This window comes from Natator depressus, chromosome 10, assembly GCF_965152275.1.
Source record: "Natator depressus isolate rNatDep1 chromosome 10, rNatDep2.hap1, whole genome shotgun sequence".
NCBI classification, from domain to species: domain Eukaryota; kingdom Metazoa; phylum Chordata; order Testudines; family Cheloniidae; genus Natator; species Natator depressus.
The window spans coordinates 59072497-59090376 of record NC_134243.1 but is presented as its reverse complement, the minus strand read 5'-3'; the positions used below and the strand labels follow the sequence as shown (position 1 = coordinate 59090376).

The following is a 17880-nucleotide window of genomic DNA, read 5'->3' as shown; positions in this document are numbered from 1 at the left end:
CATTAAATAAACCAGTGTCAAAGCAAAGCCTATGCATAAACACTGTCAGCCTAAGACAATGGCTCTCAACCTCTCCAGACTACTGAACCCCTTTCAGGACTCTGATTTGTCTTGCGTACCCCAAATTCCACCTCACTTAAAAATGACGCTTACAAAAATCAGACAAAATACAAACAAGTGTCATAGCACACTATTACTGAAAAGTTGCTTATTTTCTCATTTTTATCTTATAATAATAATAAAATAAATCCATTGGAATATAAATATTGTACTTACAGTGTATAGTATATAGAGCAGTATAAAGTCACTGTCTGTATGAAATTTTAGTTTGTACCGACTTAGCTAATGCTTTTTATGTAGCCTGTTGTAAAACTAGGCAAAAAGCTAGATGAGTTGATGTACCCCCTGAAAGACCTTTACGTACCCCTGGTTGAGAACCACTGGCCTAAGACATATGCAGAAAATATCTGCTGTCTGATACATTGTGTCAACTAATTTCTGGGTGGAAAACATGGTCATAGTAACTTACATAGTGAAAACAGTGTCAACACTTACAAATATCAGATGGAACTGAGCTATTTAACAGTAACTTTTAAAATAAAGAGTAAAAAGGGTCCTTGTTATTGTTCAATTAGCAGCTATAATGTATGAGCCAAGTATTGTAGCTGTTTTTTGCTAAAGGGATCCAAAAAGAGAAGGTATTTTTTTTTTAAAAAGTCATTATTTTTGAAGTGTCATTCTGGGCAAATGCACCCAATCCATACCAAACCAACATGGAAAATTTAAATACATAATATATGTTTTAATTTAAGTTTAGTTTATTGCCACTTACACATTCTTGGTCTGCAGTATCTGCTACAAGTTTAAATTTGATGTCGCTCCTGCTCCCATAGTGTGTATTAAAACTTTGTTCAAGTTCAAAACAGATGGTGTTCTTTTATGTGACCAGAAAATGTGAAACGAGGTCGGAACTTTGGTCCATTTAGTCCAATATCCTTCTAAGGTTAAGGGCTAACTAAATCCTGGTCCCATTAAAGTCAGTGACAAAACTTAAATGGAACCACAGTTTCACCCTAAAATCTTCCTGTGAGTAATGCTTCCATACCTACTCAGGCAATTAATGGTGAAAATTATCTAGACCTTTTAAAAAAAAATCCATCCACGTTACTTGTGTACATCTTGGGGATGGGGAAGGACAGTCAAAGCACTGCAGAGCAGTGCTTCCATAAGTCTTCTCTAGGGTCTTCTCAATACATTAACAAGTCTGAACTGAGAACTAAGTGCTTCTTTAAGCTTCTTGACTTGAATTTGAATTCAATGAATCACAATTTCTTTATTAGAATAAATTTTTATTTACTGCTTCAGGATCTTTATTTGTGAATATTTTATATTTTAAAAGTACGCAACAAATACTGCTACATTCAAATCTATACAGATTTACTGATATATCATTCCAAGTTTTACAAAACTGCATCTAGATTATCAGAATTTTGTATAAGTTACTTTTATTTACATGTAATACTCAGCATTAAAGACCAATTTAAAGAAGAATAAAACGAAGTGGGATTTTAAATATCCCTTAAGACCTATTATATTTGTTACATAATTTACATGTCTTTATAGAGATGATCTACACTTTTGTTTTTGCATATTTAAAAGACAGTGACTGAATAAAAAATTGCTGGCCAAAGCTATGTACTGTAATTTCCTCAGAGATCATATTGGTTAACAAAATGTTCAAATTAAAGCAAGCCAGGTGTGTAAACCTATACATTTTTCAGAATTCAGTTTGATAATCATTTTAACCAGCACTTGCCAAAATAACCAGTGCTGACACTCATATCAAAATATCCACATGTACAAAACACAACAAGCTAAGTTTATAAGAAGAGCTAACCTACAATAAATTACACATTATTGGCTAGGACTTTGGTTATACCGTATTAACAAATTTGGTTTCTAGACTAACAGAGAAGAAATAAAAAATATAAAAATGCAGCTATAGAAACGAGCATAACCTGTAAACATATTATAGGGCCAAATTCTGCTCCTGGATTCATATGCCCAATTCCCATTGATGTCAGTGAAGTTTGCACATATCAGATGGCTGAATTTGGCCCATAAAACCCTGTAAACATGTCCTTACTGTTTTGTTGTGCAATACTGCAAGAATGGATAACAAAGGCATTTAACTGTCAATTTTAGCTAATACTCTGTGGTATTCAGACAAATTCTGCTTTAAGATTTATTTTGTTGCAAAAGGCTGAACTGAAAACATTATCCATTGTTAACATTTATCAAAATGTGATTAAAACTCAAGAAACGAACGGTAGCATATGAATTCAGACAAAAGAATATAATTTCTTATTACAATTCAGAAATATGCTACTCAAGTGTGTCTTACAAAAGTTCTTGGTTTTGTCAAAACTGTATTTTAACAAAAGCAAGCCAGAAACAGAATTCTTAAAAAACCTTATATAAGTCAGTCAATATTCTGCAAGCTGACGTGAGTAAGAAATGCAAATGCTTTCCAATGTTTTACCCAATATACTAAATAATAAGGTGCTTTGGGCAGATCTGTCAAACAGCCTGAAGCAGCACAAAATAGGATATTGCATTATACTGAATTTCCTCAAACTGTTTAATCATTTCAGTTACTCTTCAAAAGAGCAGCAATGTTTCAAATGTACACTCGCAAACATTGTTTCACAGTTTTACTTTCAGTAGTTTAATGCAGGACAATCTGGCAAATACTGTAGAAGAGGTAATTGTTGAAAGACATTTTACTCTTTGAGGCATTGGTGGGGTTAAGCTACTCACTGTACATTTTGTAGCCACTAATAAAATACGCATTACTGAAAATGGCAAAATGTATTTGAGTTGGTGAATTTTTAACACTTATTTGTTTTACAAATTACACTATGAAAGTTCAATAGCCAAATAACTGAATGCAACAGTAGGTTCCCTGGAAATATTTAAATGGTTTGTAAACCCTTAAAAAGAAATGGCAGCACTGAAACAACATAGCATGTTGAATGGCCTAATCAACCCCATCAAAACCCTGAGTATTTTCAATTGCTATCAGAAGTTTGTCCCATAAATCTTCAAATGACTCATATGGAGGCAAATCCAAGCGGTTAAAACTGAAAAAAAGGAAGAAAGCTCTTAAGTTTTTGTGATCAAAGTTACTTCTGAACACATGAAAATCTACATAAGTTAAGAGAATATTTACCAGGTATGAGCTCTTGGCAGTTTTTCTGGGGTGCCCCACTGTTCAACTGTAAACAACTGTGGTCCATTTGAACCTACAGGAAGAAGTAATGCTTTGAGATTCATTCCATTCTGTGAGTCTCTCTCTCCCTTGCCTTTTTTTTTTTTTTTTTTTTTTTTGGAGATTTAAGTCTTTTCAATATATTGCTCTAGTTTTGTGGTAGAACTTCTGATATCAGTGGATGTTGTACACATGACTCAAAGGCAGTGTGTGTATGTTCCAATGATTTCTTTCTAAATATTTCTGGATACACATTTACTGCAAGAGATTTTTTTATACACCAATACTGAAGTCTAAGGGTGCATATTTATAGCAGTAGTAGCTGATAGATCAATGCTCTACAAGGAACAATTTTCATACTGATATATATTACTACATCTTGTCCATGTGTGGTTAAATGATACTTCTAACTAGTTACAAATTGCTACTTAAAAAAAATGCAATTGTGTTTAAACAGTTAAATTGATATGTAATAGGCATATGGTTCAAGTCAAATGGTGAATCATCATGACAGTTTGAAAAGCAGGTTCTTTATGTTGATTAGCCCAGTTAAGTTGGGAGAATGGCACTATAAGAACTCACCATACAACTCAGCAAATCCATTCATAGGTACACGGGATGTGCCAGTGACAAACTGAAGTAATCTTATTCGCTTCTCAGAATCCATCATTAACACTGCCTGTACAGGGCAATTATATTTAAAGACTTAGTTGAAAGAGTTCAATTTTTTAATGTTACACTGGTTATCAATTTTATGTGATACACTATTTATTTTTCTACATCTGAAGGGTAGCCTAATTCTTGTTATTTTCTATAATAAATACAACTTATTTCTCTGCATGCTGTTAAAAGCCATGAAGTCTACATATTTTGGTTGAATCTTTTTTCACCTTCAATTAGTTAGTAGCACAGTAACAGTAGGGTTACTGACTCAGAAGGCAATTAAAATACTTCCCTCCCACATTTGGCCCCTACTTTCTTTGAAGTTTGTTGATGTTATAAAACAAGCAGCCAGATTCCTGTAACTTAAACTCAAGAGTTTAATACCTCTTTAGTGTAATTATGCCCGAATAGCTACAGGGAGTGTATTTAACCCTAGCAGCCTATACAGCTTTTTGAAGGGGATACATATCAATACTGTATTATATTCCTAAACATGCATCATTTCTAGTTCTTATGTTCCCTGTTTGTAGCTTTCATGTACAAATATACACTTTTTTCTATTAAACAAATAATACATCTGTATAGCTGATAAACAGCAGTTTTAAAAATGTAGATTTTTGCATAAATAGTAAGTTAGAGCTTGTTGTTACCTTCCAAAACCACTGTATAACTTGGTGATTTATGCTGTAGCCATTTTTGTATTTTGTATATAGCTTCCAGTCAGCCACATCCACATCTCCCAGTCCACACATTAGTAACTACACAAATGAGAAATACCAAAATGTAAGTCAACAAAATATGGTTCCAATAGAATTTGTTTCCTGTTCTATGATACACTTACCTCTAGTTCATTTTCATCAAAAATTTTGATTAGATCTTGTGATATTAGTTCAAAAAACCCCTAAAATATAGGAAAAAAATGCTGAAAACCAAGTTATATTTTAAACTGCCCCTCCCACCCATTAAGAGTTAGATCTCCACGTTCCAAGAGCTACAGGCAAGGCATTACATTAAATACAGCACTGTTTTCAAACACACCTGGCCACAATTTTGGGTCTGGCTAAGCTGTACTTCATGCAGATCCTGAGAGGGCAGGGTGCAAAGGTGGCTGTATGAAAACTTTGTTCCATCATTCCTGGGGAATGCTGGAAACAGATTTGGCTTCCAATGCAAACTGAAACAGTTTCAATGTTGTTCCAGCTACACCGGGCATGCTTATGCTGACATTACCACTTCTGTCCATTTTTATCCATGAATATAGGTCAAGGCCTTATATTCCTGACTTTGGAAGCTCAAATAATTTCTCCCATTTCACAGAGGATATAATGAAGGATCTGGAAAGTTGCACATAGTCAATTCTGGCAAAGCCCCAAACAGAATCTAAGTGTCTTCCATGGGAGACCCAGAACCAGGAATAGAATCCAGAAATCTCGATTCTACTTCTGTTGGATAAAAATTTCTGCTCCCTTGTGCATATTCATTATGCTAGTCTAATTCCATTAAATTTTTTTCCACAGGACTCCTGCTTCATTCAATGAACAGGATAGAATATGCTCAGTCAATGAGACAGCTGTTGAATATTTATGCTCATCAATCAGTCAGTGTCATCCTTATTTACTGAAAACCACACAAACTTTGTAATAATGCAGGGCTTTAATTTGCTCATAGGGTACAGGGTGTTTTTTTGTTTTAAAAAGAGCAGGCCGAATCTGAGAAGACCAGCTCATTCACCAGCTCCTCTCCCACCTTATTACTGAGACTTCTGCTCCTCCTGCCCTGTCCATTCACAATCACAACATCCCTGTGGCAATTACTGTACTGTGGCAAGTATAGTAATTTCCTACACATGGAAAAGTATATGTATCTGCTTATTAGCCTAAGTGTTTAGCAGTTGGAAAGTCAGGAAAGCCAACATTGTGTGACCAGCTAGCTCTTCATGGACCATCAATGATTCACAAAACCAGTTTGGGAACCACTGAACTAGTGATTTACAGAGTGTCATTTGTATAAAGAGGAGAAAAATTAGTTAAAGTCACTTAATTCCAGTAAACTTAATTTTATTTACACTTTTGTTACTTAAAACCATAAAAAATGATTTCAGAATTTGTAAAAAAAATCATTTGTATTTCAACTAGGATTGTTCAGGATTGGACAATAAGTTAATTTTTAGGCATGTGACGGGAGATTGATAATGAAAAAGCTGATAAGTGTTTTAACAATAGTGCTGCATCATTAAAGTAATTCAGAGCTGAAACCATACACCATTAAATATCTGATTGCTCTGCCTCTTTTACAGTCATAGCAACCTAGCCTGTGAATCTTGATGTTGTGTTACAAAAGATTTTTCTTAATATTGGGTATGAAAATTTTTAAAAGATACAGTGTATTTAGAAATTAATACCTCTTTAAAGGCAGCCATCTGCTTCTGGACTCTGCTCACAAATCTCCATTGAATTACAAGACTGTAAAATAAAACTGAATATTTGAAGTACAAACAATGCACATACCAAGTCAAGGCTACAGCTTGCTGCAAGACAATCAGAAGCTCAACGAAACACAAAATACCAAGACCACCCTGTATTTAGAGAAACTGGAATGAGGTGAGGTATATTCCATAGACTGTCCAACTACTTACTGAATGTAGTCTCGCTTGTTCTTGTTGGTGACAACTATTTCTGATCCACCACTTTTCAGCTCATGTTGATGGGTCTAAACAAGAAACATACTTTTACACAAAGTATGTGCTCAACAGAATACAAGTTTAAATATTAAGTATTTTTAATTCACTTTAATTCTTCAAGAATCTGAAAACTATGACAGATAGCACCACTCTCTCATGCCACCTGAATAAATACCTTTTTTATATTACACATACATACACAATTCAGTGGTGCCAGATTGCAATGTAACAGCTCAGTTATCTGACTCAAGTACAGTAAATCACTAAGTGTGCACAGAAGTTTTCGGTAATACTGTATATTTTTACTAACTTCACAATCTGCACTTGCAATGAGCCAAACTTTTTCCTCAAGATTTCTTAGAAAAACACCTACAAAACAGTTACAGCATTTTTGGTGAGCAGAGCACTGACACACACATCCGCTACACAGTGGTTTAGTATTACCAGAACCTCAGTATACAGCCTGAGTTTTCAGCCTGTTACACATCTAGATTTTTATTTTCCTGTCTTGCAATCTTAATTACTTTAAGGCCATGCCCCCATAGAACCATAAAACCTACTAGTGTGCTTATATCTGGTTAATCATTGTAAACTGGGATTTCTGTGCAAGACCAGTGGTAGATCCACATTACTTAAGTCCTGCACAGATTTCCTCCACTGACATAAAAAAGTTTGTTCCATAGTTTTGCTTGTGTAACTCAAAAAAGTATGGTCACACTTGTCAAGGGAACCTACTTCTAACAGTATTTTTTAAAAATAGCTCTATTCATTTCCAGCACTTCTAGAACCATCACAAGGATGCAGCTTTCATTAAGACTTAAGTGACAGGACATTTTAGAATGTTTATTTTAATCTGCAGAAGTATTCACCACAACAGCTGTATTCTAAAGAGGTAGCTGCTGTTTAGTCAAAAGAACAATTTATTGTGTCAAAAGCTTTGCTGAAACAGCCATTTCCCAGTCATTTCTCAAATTACAACTACTTTAGCAAAACATTAAGTGATCATGTACAAGCCACAGGAAGAAGCAGGAGTGAACAGCCCAACACAATTCTGAAGTGCATGTGTATTTATCACATTATCCTATTTTTAAGTACTGTACAGAGAAAACCACTCAGTTCCACTGTACAAATGTAAAGTAGAATAGACGAAACATCAATATACAAACCTGTCCAAAGAGTTCTTCATCAACAATAAACCTGAGATCCAATTCTGTTGGATCATTTTCAAGAATCCATCTCAGAGAATTGTAATATTCACTATCCTAAAAATGAAAGTGGCATGCTTAATAAATAAGTATAGAAGACTTACTTGAAACAAACAGAGCATGTTCCACATTTATACCCAATCCAACTGAATAAAGACTGAGGTCTTCATTAAACTCATTGTAAACAGAGTAACTACTTATATTTGTCTGGTTAAACACACAGAGACAAATCACTTCCTTCAACACTGAAGACCAAAGGAATTACATTTGAGTACTTCAAAAGTGAGGCACAACTCATTGTTTTTTGGACGGTAAAATTTCAAAACAAAGGAGAAGAATGTGGTCAAAGAATAAAGTATTTTCTTTTATTCACTTTAACCAGTATCCTCCCTACTCCCTCCTTTGCCAATTTCAATACCATTCCTTATCCATTAGCAGGATGGGGTATTGACCACCACAAGTTACTCCCTCCCAATAAAGGAGGGTACTCTGTTTAAAGTACTATTCAAGATGGGCATGGGGTGAAGGATTAGATAAACTCTAAAATATGAGTATGTTTGGGCTACTGCTTTGATTCTCCAGTCTTCATGCAGGTACTCCTGCTGTAGAAGAACTTTTCAAACCTCTTGCAAAATATGAATCTTCTAGTTTGCTATGTGAGCTAAAAAAATCTGGAAAAAGTAGATCAAGCCTGAGAAAGTTAGATGCTGCCGTTAGTATTTGGTCACTAGTCTTTCATTCTCAAAATGATCAAACTCTGGAAATTAGCCAGAAAACGCTTTATTAGATGTTAAGATATAGAATGGTCAGTTACCTTACAATGACTGTGGTTCAAGATTTGTTGTTGCCACAGGTTCCACTCTTGGTAAGCACATATCCCATGTGAATGAGATCAGATTCTTTTGAACAGAAGAGTCCAGGGAGTTGCCCGGGACCTGAGTACCTTCTGCCTTGCTGTAGGTGAGGGCATAAAGGGTGTGGCAGCTGCAACCCTCACTCATTTACACCACCAATAAGAATCCAAAAGGAGCAAGACTCCAATCAGTGGGGAAGGAGGACAAGTCATTGAATCTGGGTGGACACCGCATCTCAAAGAACCATAGTTATTTTAAGGTAAATAATAGTTCTCTTATTCTCTGAAAGACTGTCTATGGATTCCACTGTTGGCAAGTAACAAGCAATTGCCACAGCACTACATGGGGAAGTGGACGCCTAATTATAGACTGTAGAACAGCCTTACCAAAACCAGCATCTGATCTGGAAGCTTGGGTGGGTGGTTTAGTAATGACCTCCCGTAGCCTCTCAATGAAAGGAGAATCCCAGTGCCACAGGAAGATCTTGGTACCACATATGGTAGTAGTGCTGACGTAGACAGCAGGTAGTATATGCTGAGGAAAGGGGTCTTAGTATGGGAGTGCTTAATGCCATGACTTCCAGTGCCTACGTGGACGGTGCTGGCAACCGTGGTATCACTATATTTGGCACCAAGACTGTCTTCCTAGAGATTTCGGCAGCAACGAAGTTCTTGGAATAGGAAAGGACAGTTGATGTCAACTTGGATTTGCATGCCAAGGGATTGGTATGGGACTCTACCTTAAAACTTCTGGAGGATGGAGCCCTAGGAGAGGCTCTCTGTCACCAGCTCAGGAGGAGGGGGTGGGAATCAGAGCCTGCCGTGATCCTGGCCGTGGGCACAGGTACACACTCGAGACACACTGCTATTCAAAAGAATCCAATTTCACGTGCACACCAAGAATGAAATCTGTGTAGATGAACACTCAGAGAAGAAACATAGGTTAAAAAAAGTTTAAAATTGAAGTCCTGAAATATCTTCAGTGCTGATATAACATAAGATGGTGATAAGATGTTTTGTACACATTGTTGTGACCTTATATTTTAGACTTCTCTGGAGTATTCTTCTCTCCTATATTGCTCGGCATAACTATAAAGGGTCTGAGAACGTAAAGCATTCAGAGGATGCAACAGTACAAAAAAAGATGGAATCCCATTAAGGGTAAAATTTTAAAGCAAGATCTTTGTTACTGTCAGAACAGAAAGATTCCAATGTGGTCTATTTATATTAACTGTATACATTACAGAAAAGAACAGTGGCACTGAATAGCATATTCTAAACAGAATACTCTAAAACAACTGTTCTAGATGGGGCCCATCAACAATCCAGATGCTGTCACTGGAACAACATTTTCCATAATGTGGCATCTGGTTCCCAAAGACGGAACCTCAAAGGGGTGAAAATTTAATGCAAGACCTTTAGTACTATGGGAACAAAAACTGTAATAAAAGATAACACTTTGCATTTATGACATTTATTTTAAGGATCTCAGAATACTTTGTATTAATTAAGCTACCCAATATCCTGGTGTGGAAGGTATATACTGCTTTCGATAATCATACGGCAGAAAATTAGTAGTGAACTAGGAAAAAGACAGGAAACCCAACTCTTGGTCCTTTGTGATAAGACATTAAACAACATTGCTGTCCTAGAAATAATTTAAGTGAACATCACAGATGGTTTAGAGTAAAGTTTTCAAGAGAGCTTAAATGAGTTAGCAGCCTAGGACCCAGTGACTTTTTGTGGACCTCAGGCTTCTAAACCACTTCAACATCTATGAAAATTTTACCCGTAGTATTTTGTTTTAAAAAGCAAGGAGCTAAAGATTCAAATTGTACATTTGTTTTAAATATTTAGTATTCAAAAACTTTTAGTGTAAATATTAAAATGTAACATGCATAACGGCAGCAGAATTGACATACCACAGATTCCATATCTTGAAGTGTTATTGGTTTTTGAAGCATCATCTTATAAAAAGGTCGAATAAAAAAGCCTTGAAAGAGGAAAGAGTAAAGAGTATTCAAGTTAGATAAATCAAATTCAAAACACAATATTGATCTGCATACTGTATTATGAAGAACAAATACTAACCATCCAGTAGCTTGCCATGGTAAACGGCCATTCCAGCTACACGTCCTATAAACTTGAAGTATGAGAGATGATCTTCATTGCACAATCCAGAGTTTGGATTGATCTGCAGAGTGTAGTTATCCCTAAGAGGAGGAAAACACCACTTGCAAAATTTTGCATGAACAATTACCACAGCAAATGATCTGAAAGAAATCTTAGTATCTCTCTTAAAAACACGTGGTTTATACAGTTAGTAGTTTAATATTAAAATCATGTTCAGTGCAGGCAACTAAATTTAGTAGGCCTGAAATTTTGAAACACTAATAGAAACTATCAGTGAAGTCATGGCCCCACTGAAGCAAATGGTAAAATTATTTTAATGGGATCAGGGTTTTACCCTGTGTGTTTTGTTTGTTATCGTTAACTCCCTCTTATTTTACAAAATTTGTTCAGTCATTTCTGTAAAGTGAGAATGGACACATGCATTAATTCAAGAAGAAATGCTATCGTGTTTGTTCTAAATATATAGCCAATCATGAATGTGAAAAAATTATAGGAACAGAGACATTGGCTGCAAACTGACATTTGTCTGTACAAAGAATACGAAGGTTCATTTCAGACTGTCAGCAAAATATAGGACTATGGTTTCTGGGACAGCACAATGTTCTCTTGCTGAGCCAACAGTACTATGTACCAAAAAACTTCCTTAAATGCTGCAAAAGTTGTTATTATTTTCAGTTTATGTTAGAGATTAAACTGAAGCTACTTTCCCCAACTTGCATTTTCTTTTTTACTTACGTGGCAGAATATTCAAACAATCCATAATAGGGATTAAACATTTCTTTAGAGAGAAGGAAGAACCATTCTCTGGCCACTCCTCCATAATCTAAGCCTTTTTCACCATCAAACTCAATCCAGAGTCTTGCTTTAAGGAAATCTGCTCTCTTTACAGCTATAATTCTTCTGTAAGAATCTTCAAGGATTGTTGTACGGTGAAGTTTCATTTCAAATCTGTTTGGAATATCACTCTGAAAAGGAATAGGAAAAATAGGAGAACTGAATAATCAACACTGCACTTGGCCATGCAAAATTCAATAAGGCAAAGTCAAAAGATGACATGCATGTCACTTTATTTCAATAGTATGTTCTGTGGATATGCAACATAACATGGTTGAAAAAATGGCTATTTTCAGAAGATTTAACCAGCATGGAGAGATTTGTACACCAAGTTCTACTCCCCATTAAGGAAGTCATATGTTAAAATAAATGCTTACTGTGTTTGATATCCTTTCAACAACAAAGCAGATGCTCAAAGTGTAGAATGCTTTAATACTGTACAGTAATTACATCATGTGTTTAAGATTAACCCCAAACATTTTAATTTCATCTGCAGTCATAAAGCATTTTGCTCATAGACTTTTTCTATTTATTTATTCCAATTTCTAGTCCACTGCCCCTAAGATCTTCCTCTCCTTTTGCATATGGCATCCAGGCGCATATTATTACATAAATAATCAAGTTTGTGGTGATTAAGAAGACTAACAGTGAACATTTTATTTCATTCTTAAGGAATATGATTGTCACAAACTGATATGATTATGTTGCATGGTTGAGCTCACTATCACTTCCTAGATTAGGATCATGCTGTATAAAATGCAGTCTGGGTTTGCTAGACCAGGTGCACATAACAGAATGAAGTTTACCAAATGTAGAATTTCTTCAAGATGCTTTTCTGTTCAGAAAACATAAGCTTGAAATGTTGGGGAAGTTATTCGTTTTTACAAGTGAAGTACATGTCTAACCTAAAATTTTCATACGGATATAAAACACATGTTCTGGTTGGCCACTCTGCATACGTTCTTTAATATTATTTGCATGTCAGCTTTTGTTCTTTCCACTCATTTTTGCTTCATGCTCATAATCCATACAATACTTTTGCTTTGAACATGTGTAACTTTTGTCTTGTGGTAAATATTATGAGATTTTAAGGCCAGAAAGGACTATTATGATCATCTAGTCTGACTTCTGCATAATAATGGTCAGAGAACCATCCCCAATAATTTCTGCAATCAAGCCCATAACTTCTGTTTGAGCTACACAATATCTGCGAGAAAGATATCCAATCTTGATTGAAAATAATTAAATAGTGGAGAATCCACCATATCCCTAGGTAAGTTGCTCCAATGGTTAGTTACCCTCACAGTTAAAAAAATGTGCCTTCTCTCTAGTCTGAGTTGTCTAGTTGCATCTTCCAACCACTGGATATCATTATGCCTTTTTGTACTAAACAATTATCTACTATCAGAAATCTCTTCTTTATATACGTACTTGTAGACAGCGATCAAGTAACCTCTGAACTGTCTCTTGGATAAATTAAGCAGTGAGAAATTTAAGAAGCTAAATCTATCAGGCATGTTTTCCACACTTTGAATAATTTTTGTAGCTCTTTTCTGAACTCCCTCCAATTTTTCAATGTTAACTATTTATTGAAACAGTAAGAATTTCAAGTTACACTATATTAATCAATGATGGACTAAATATACTCAGTCTTCATTGCTGAGTCCCTCTAAAATCTTGATCCTAGGTCCCAATATTAAATATTCAATATTTTGTTGATGATTAGGCCATACTATCTATGATCTAACCAGCTGCATTCCTAAATTGAATGGTAGCAAGCACCATTAAGTGATGCTGTTCCAAAGTTCTTCCAATATCTCCCCTCTGGTATAGTGCAGCATACAGAGTCACCAGCATTCAGTGTCACAAGGAGTACAGGTAATGATATGCCTAGTATGGATATCAAACCAAGTGCCCTGATGCCAGATGGCACACCAAAATTTCTTCACATTATGTTTTTCCAGTTCTCAACAGATCACGTACAGTAAGTTCAGTCATTTTCAATGCAGTCCCTAGCTTATGGCTTGTCTACGCAGTGTGGCAAAGTGCACTAGACGGATGTGAATTCTAAAATGCACCAAAATGTTGCATTAAATGGCCCATGTCATCCCTGATGGCACAAACCAAAAGTTCCCAAGTGCACATTAACATATTGCTGTATCAACATCTCTCTAGTCCATAGTGCCAAACTGTATAGATAAGCCCTTAGTCCACATTTACAAAGACAGAGCTGGTAGCGATGGGGGAGGAGGGAGATCATGACCACCAGGGAGTTGGTTATGGCTCCTTGATTCTTAGAGAAAATCTGCACTACCCTGACTTCCTGCATTAGTTATAGAAGCCTCAGGAATGCTCTTAGGTTAGTTGAGAGTCATCAGAACACAGCCTGCTCCAGCCATATTTCCTCCTTCCTCTCCCCCAGACATGCTCTTTATGCTAGTGTCAAGAGGGAGAGGTCAAGCACATTGGGTTTACGCCATCTGAAAGCTCCCGATGGGGAAAACTGTCAGCTGCCTGAACGGATTGCTTTTCAGCCCCCATATGTTGCTCTTGGAATGGAGTAAGCTTTGGAAAATCTGGCCTATTGAGTTTATATTGAAAGAGGTTTCTCACATTTTTGTAAGGTATTACTAGATCACTAACCTGCTTCTTCAACTTCTTTCTGAAGAATTCATATTTTCGTTTATAATCCCTGGAGTAAGGCACAGCCTTTGAACAAACAATTATTGAAATAAGACACTTCATTACTAAAAAAAATTAATATTTTGAAACTGAAATCCGGTCTGAAATTGTAATTTGCAATTAGTATTGCTGGCAGTTTTATCTGTCACATTAAGTATCAAAGCTAGGAAGTTAATTTCCTTTTGGAACAGAAATACATTTCTTTTAAAGAAAAGTTTAATTTTCTGAAAGTTTATGTTAGGTCAAGGATTAAATTAGTCTTATTTTGCACAACACAGCTAAATATCACACAGAGTTGATCAGTAACTTCGAAAATATTGCCTTCTCTATTGAGGAAATTCTCTGCTTTCCGCATGGACTCAATGTTTCTTCTTCATTTAAAGATTATTTCTAAGGGTAACAGATCTAGAAATACAGATATTTCACTTTCAGATATGCCTTCTCAAGTCTGTTAAGTTCAAGCACTACAGACGTTAGGCACTCCAGACTGAATATTTGATAATAGTGGTAAAATTTCATTTAATTTCTGTTAATATTTTTTTGCAAAAATATACAAATCTATATAAAAGTCTTACTGGTCCAGTTATTGCTACATTCTGCAACCGAGGATCTTCCCATTGAGTTTTTTTTGTATCTGCAAGACATTTTTTAAGTTAGTGTCACCAATTTAGATCTGATTCAGTAATAAATTACATAGCAACTTACAAGGAGATACTATATTGTACATACTATGGTTTATGTAGAATATTCTTCCATCTGTGTGAGTTCTCTCTTCCCATCCTGGCTATAAGAAAAGTGATCTTTTAATACTAATTCTTATACATCCTGTTTGCAACAAATGCTAACAATTTAATCACTATAGTAAGTGAATTGCAGTATTTGTATATTATAGCAAGTTACAATCACTGAAGTCTCAGCAATGTGATTCAAAATTTGAGTGTTGGCTATATACTTTATATTAAATATATTAAAAGTGTATCATAGTTTTGTTTGCACTAAATTTAGAGATAGTTTAAATATTTAAATTAGATCAGCCTCAGAACAAAAAAAAAAAAATATTTCACTTACTGGCAAGGGGCCTAAATCTACAGGATCTAGTGATGTCTTTTTCCTCAGATGTGCTGGAATTTTCAGTCTTGGATCTTCCTTTGAAAACATAATAAAACACTTGTTAACAAAGAGAAAAGGATTAATGCTACTTTAATGTTTTCCTGATTTTGTAATGACCAAGTAAGACTACCCTTACTCAGAGCTAGACCATTAATACACATTTCCCAGCCAAAGTAGAGTCACAGGGATTTTCAATCCTCCATTTGCTTATGGTCACCTTTAAGTTTCCAGGCTTATCTAAATTCTCATTTTATTAGCAACAATATTCATGAATCCAATTTAGTTTAAGAAGAGTTGAACCCAGGTTAACCATTCCACAAAATGTCTTTGGAACACCTTGATTTTCTGAGTGAAATTCTTCTGCAACCAAGAGACTATTCTTCATTTTGAATCTAGTACCTAAATCTGAATGTTTCTCTCCCACCTGAAAAGAGCCCTAACTCGCTGTCTGGGAAGGTTTGGATCTTCAAATATTTAAACTATTCACTAAGACCAGATTCACTAAGATGATCTGTACTGTATGCTGTAGTTTTAAAAATTCATGGATACCCCTACACAACCTGAATTGTATATGAGGTAAGTTCACGGTACAGATTTACAGCTGTGCTTATTAGCTACTCCACACTAACTCCCCATGTGGACAGTCTTCCTGAGCAGTAAGAGTGCCTTTGTACATGTTAACTTAATGCACTTCAAAAGTGTATTAAGCTAAAACCACCTGATGTTGGATCATATTAAAGAAGTTCTGTATTAAAATCACGGTTTAAATTCCAGGGTATTACTAATTAAGAGGTCTCTTGGTTTTTGGTACTGTTTCTCTCCCTCTATGTGTGAAACTTGCAAGCTGCTAATTGTGTTAGTACATTCTAAGACAGAGTCTGTTCTCAAAGCAATTCTTTGTAACAACAACTACTCACACACACAGAGAGAGAGAGACTCAAAGTAATACTCTGTACCAACAGAAACAGCAGCCAGAGACTCCCCGCCCTTTTGTTGTATTCATCTCGCTTTGTTAACAATTGTGATTAAAATAGAGATAGAGGATGTATGTGGATGGATGCTTGGTGTGGATAATAACTGAATGATCAGGGAGGTGCCAGCCTAAGAATCCAGTGTCCATCAGCCAAAGAAGGCGTCAAGTGGAAATAATCAGAGGACCCCCGGAGGGCAGACTGGAATCCACCCAACAGCCTCAAGAATGGGAGAACCAAAGAACAAGATAACATCGGGCAGCACGGAGCCATCAGGAATGTGCCATCTGCTGATTGATTCAGCAACAGCATGATGAAGCAATTCCCATAGACTGGCATAGGAAGAAATTCCTATAAAAATGGACTCTGGAAAGTGAGAACTTTGGGGTCTGATTCTGCAAACCAACTTCCAGGAGCATCAGATGAGCATCTGACAAGGCCCTGCTCCCTCCTCCTGTCCAGGCCACCTGGCCTGTGGCTTGGCATGAGCAACTCTAAGGCTGTTAACTATGGTAACAACCTTGCAGAACCTGTGTGTGCGTGCGTGTGTGGTGTGTGTGTAAATATGAGATTGAATGGAATGTTATAGCTATAACTAACTGCTTACTATGATTCTTTCTGTATTCACAATAAATGTGGCATTTTGCCTTTTCCCCTTTAATAAGATCCTGCTGGTTTTTATTTTATTGGTATAATACTGATGGCACTCTTATGGCAGGTCCCTAGGTGGACCTAATTATGCAACTCCAGCTATGTGAACAACATAGCTGGAGTCGATGTACCTTAGGCTAACTTACTGCAGTGTCCACACCAGGCTGGGTCAATGCGAGAAACTCTCCCGTCAACTTAGCTTATACTTCTTGTTCTGGTGAAATACCAGAGTCAATGGGAAAGTGATTGGCAGTTGATTTAGCGGGTCTTCACTAGAGCTGCTACATCGACCCCCAGTGGATCGACTGCCACAGCATCGATCCACGGCAAGTGTAGACATGCCCTTAGTGTGCAGTAAGAGTAGCTACATGGAAGCTAGTGTAGCGAGTGTGCTTTAAATTTACACCCTAGCTCACTGAGTGCTAGCTTCCCCATGTAGACAAGCCTGAAGTTTACAAAGGTGTTTTCCATTAACAGCACATGCCTGCAACCACCTCCAACAGTCTTACAAAACTGCTGTAGGACAGTCATCTGCCAAAATATAGGCGTTTCACAGCTGCAAGAGAGATTCCTTTACTGATCAATTTCTTCTTAGTACAGGTGTTCACCTACATACATCAGCCTTGATTACCCAGGGGGAGGAAACTTGCTGTGAATGGAAGGATAAGAGGGGGAGCAACTTAAACTTGGTTGGGGGCAGCTGGTGGGGGAGGAAGAGGAACAGCCAGCTCCCAGCTGGGAAGAGGTATTTCCAGCAGTTCCTATTGCCATTCCTACAGCAGTTCTTTATTGTACTGTGCTTCCCCACCCCTCCTAGCAGCTGGTGC

General features: G+C 36.4%; 1 protein-coding gene across 2 annotated transcripts in view; it reads right to left on the bottom strand.

Annotated features, from left to right (window-relative positions):
- Positions 1-1364: 1364 nt before the first annotated feature.
- Positions 1365-17880, bottom strand: part of NEDD4 (NEDD4 E3 ubiquitin protein ligase) — a 125284-nt gene continuing 108768 nt past the window's right edge. For both annotated transcript variants that reach the window (XM_074966301.1, XM_074966300.1), the window contains 15 exons: positions 15390-15467; positions 15051-15105; positions 14897-14955; positions 14283-14348; positions 11541-11770; positions 10764-10885; positions 10595-10665; positions 7781-7876; positions 6570-6643; positions 6336-6396; positions 4776-4835; positions 4585-4692; positions 3854-3950; positions 3233-3305; positions 1365-3143 (listed from right to left, as the gene is read on the bottom strand). In XM_074966301.1, coding sequence (XP_074822402.1) covers positions 3041-3143; positions 3233-3305; positions 3854-3950; positions 4585-4692; positions 4776-4835; positions 6336-6396; positions 6570-6643; positions 7781-7876; positions 10595-10665; positions 10764-10885; positions 11541-11770; positions 14283-14348; positions 14897-14955; positions 15051-15105; positions 15390-15467 — 1353 coding nt within the window. In that variant the 3' untranslated portion in view covers positions 1365-3040. The remainder of the gene's footprint in view (positions 3144-3232; positions 3306-3853; positions 3951-4584; positions 4693-4775; positions 4836-6335; positions 6397-6569; positions 6644-7780; positions 7877-10594; positions 10666-10763; positions 10886-11540; positions 11771-14282; positions 14349-14896; positions 14956-15050; positions 15106-15389; positions 15468-17880) is intronic.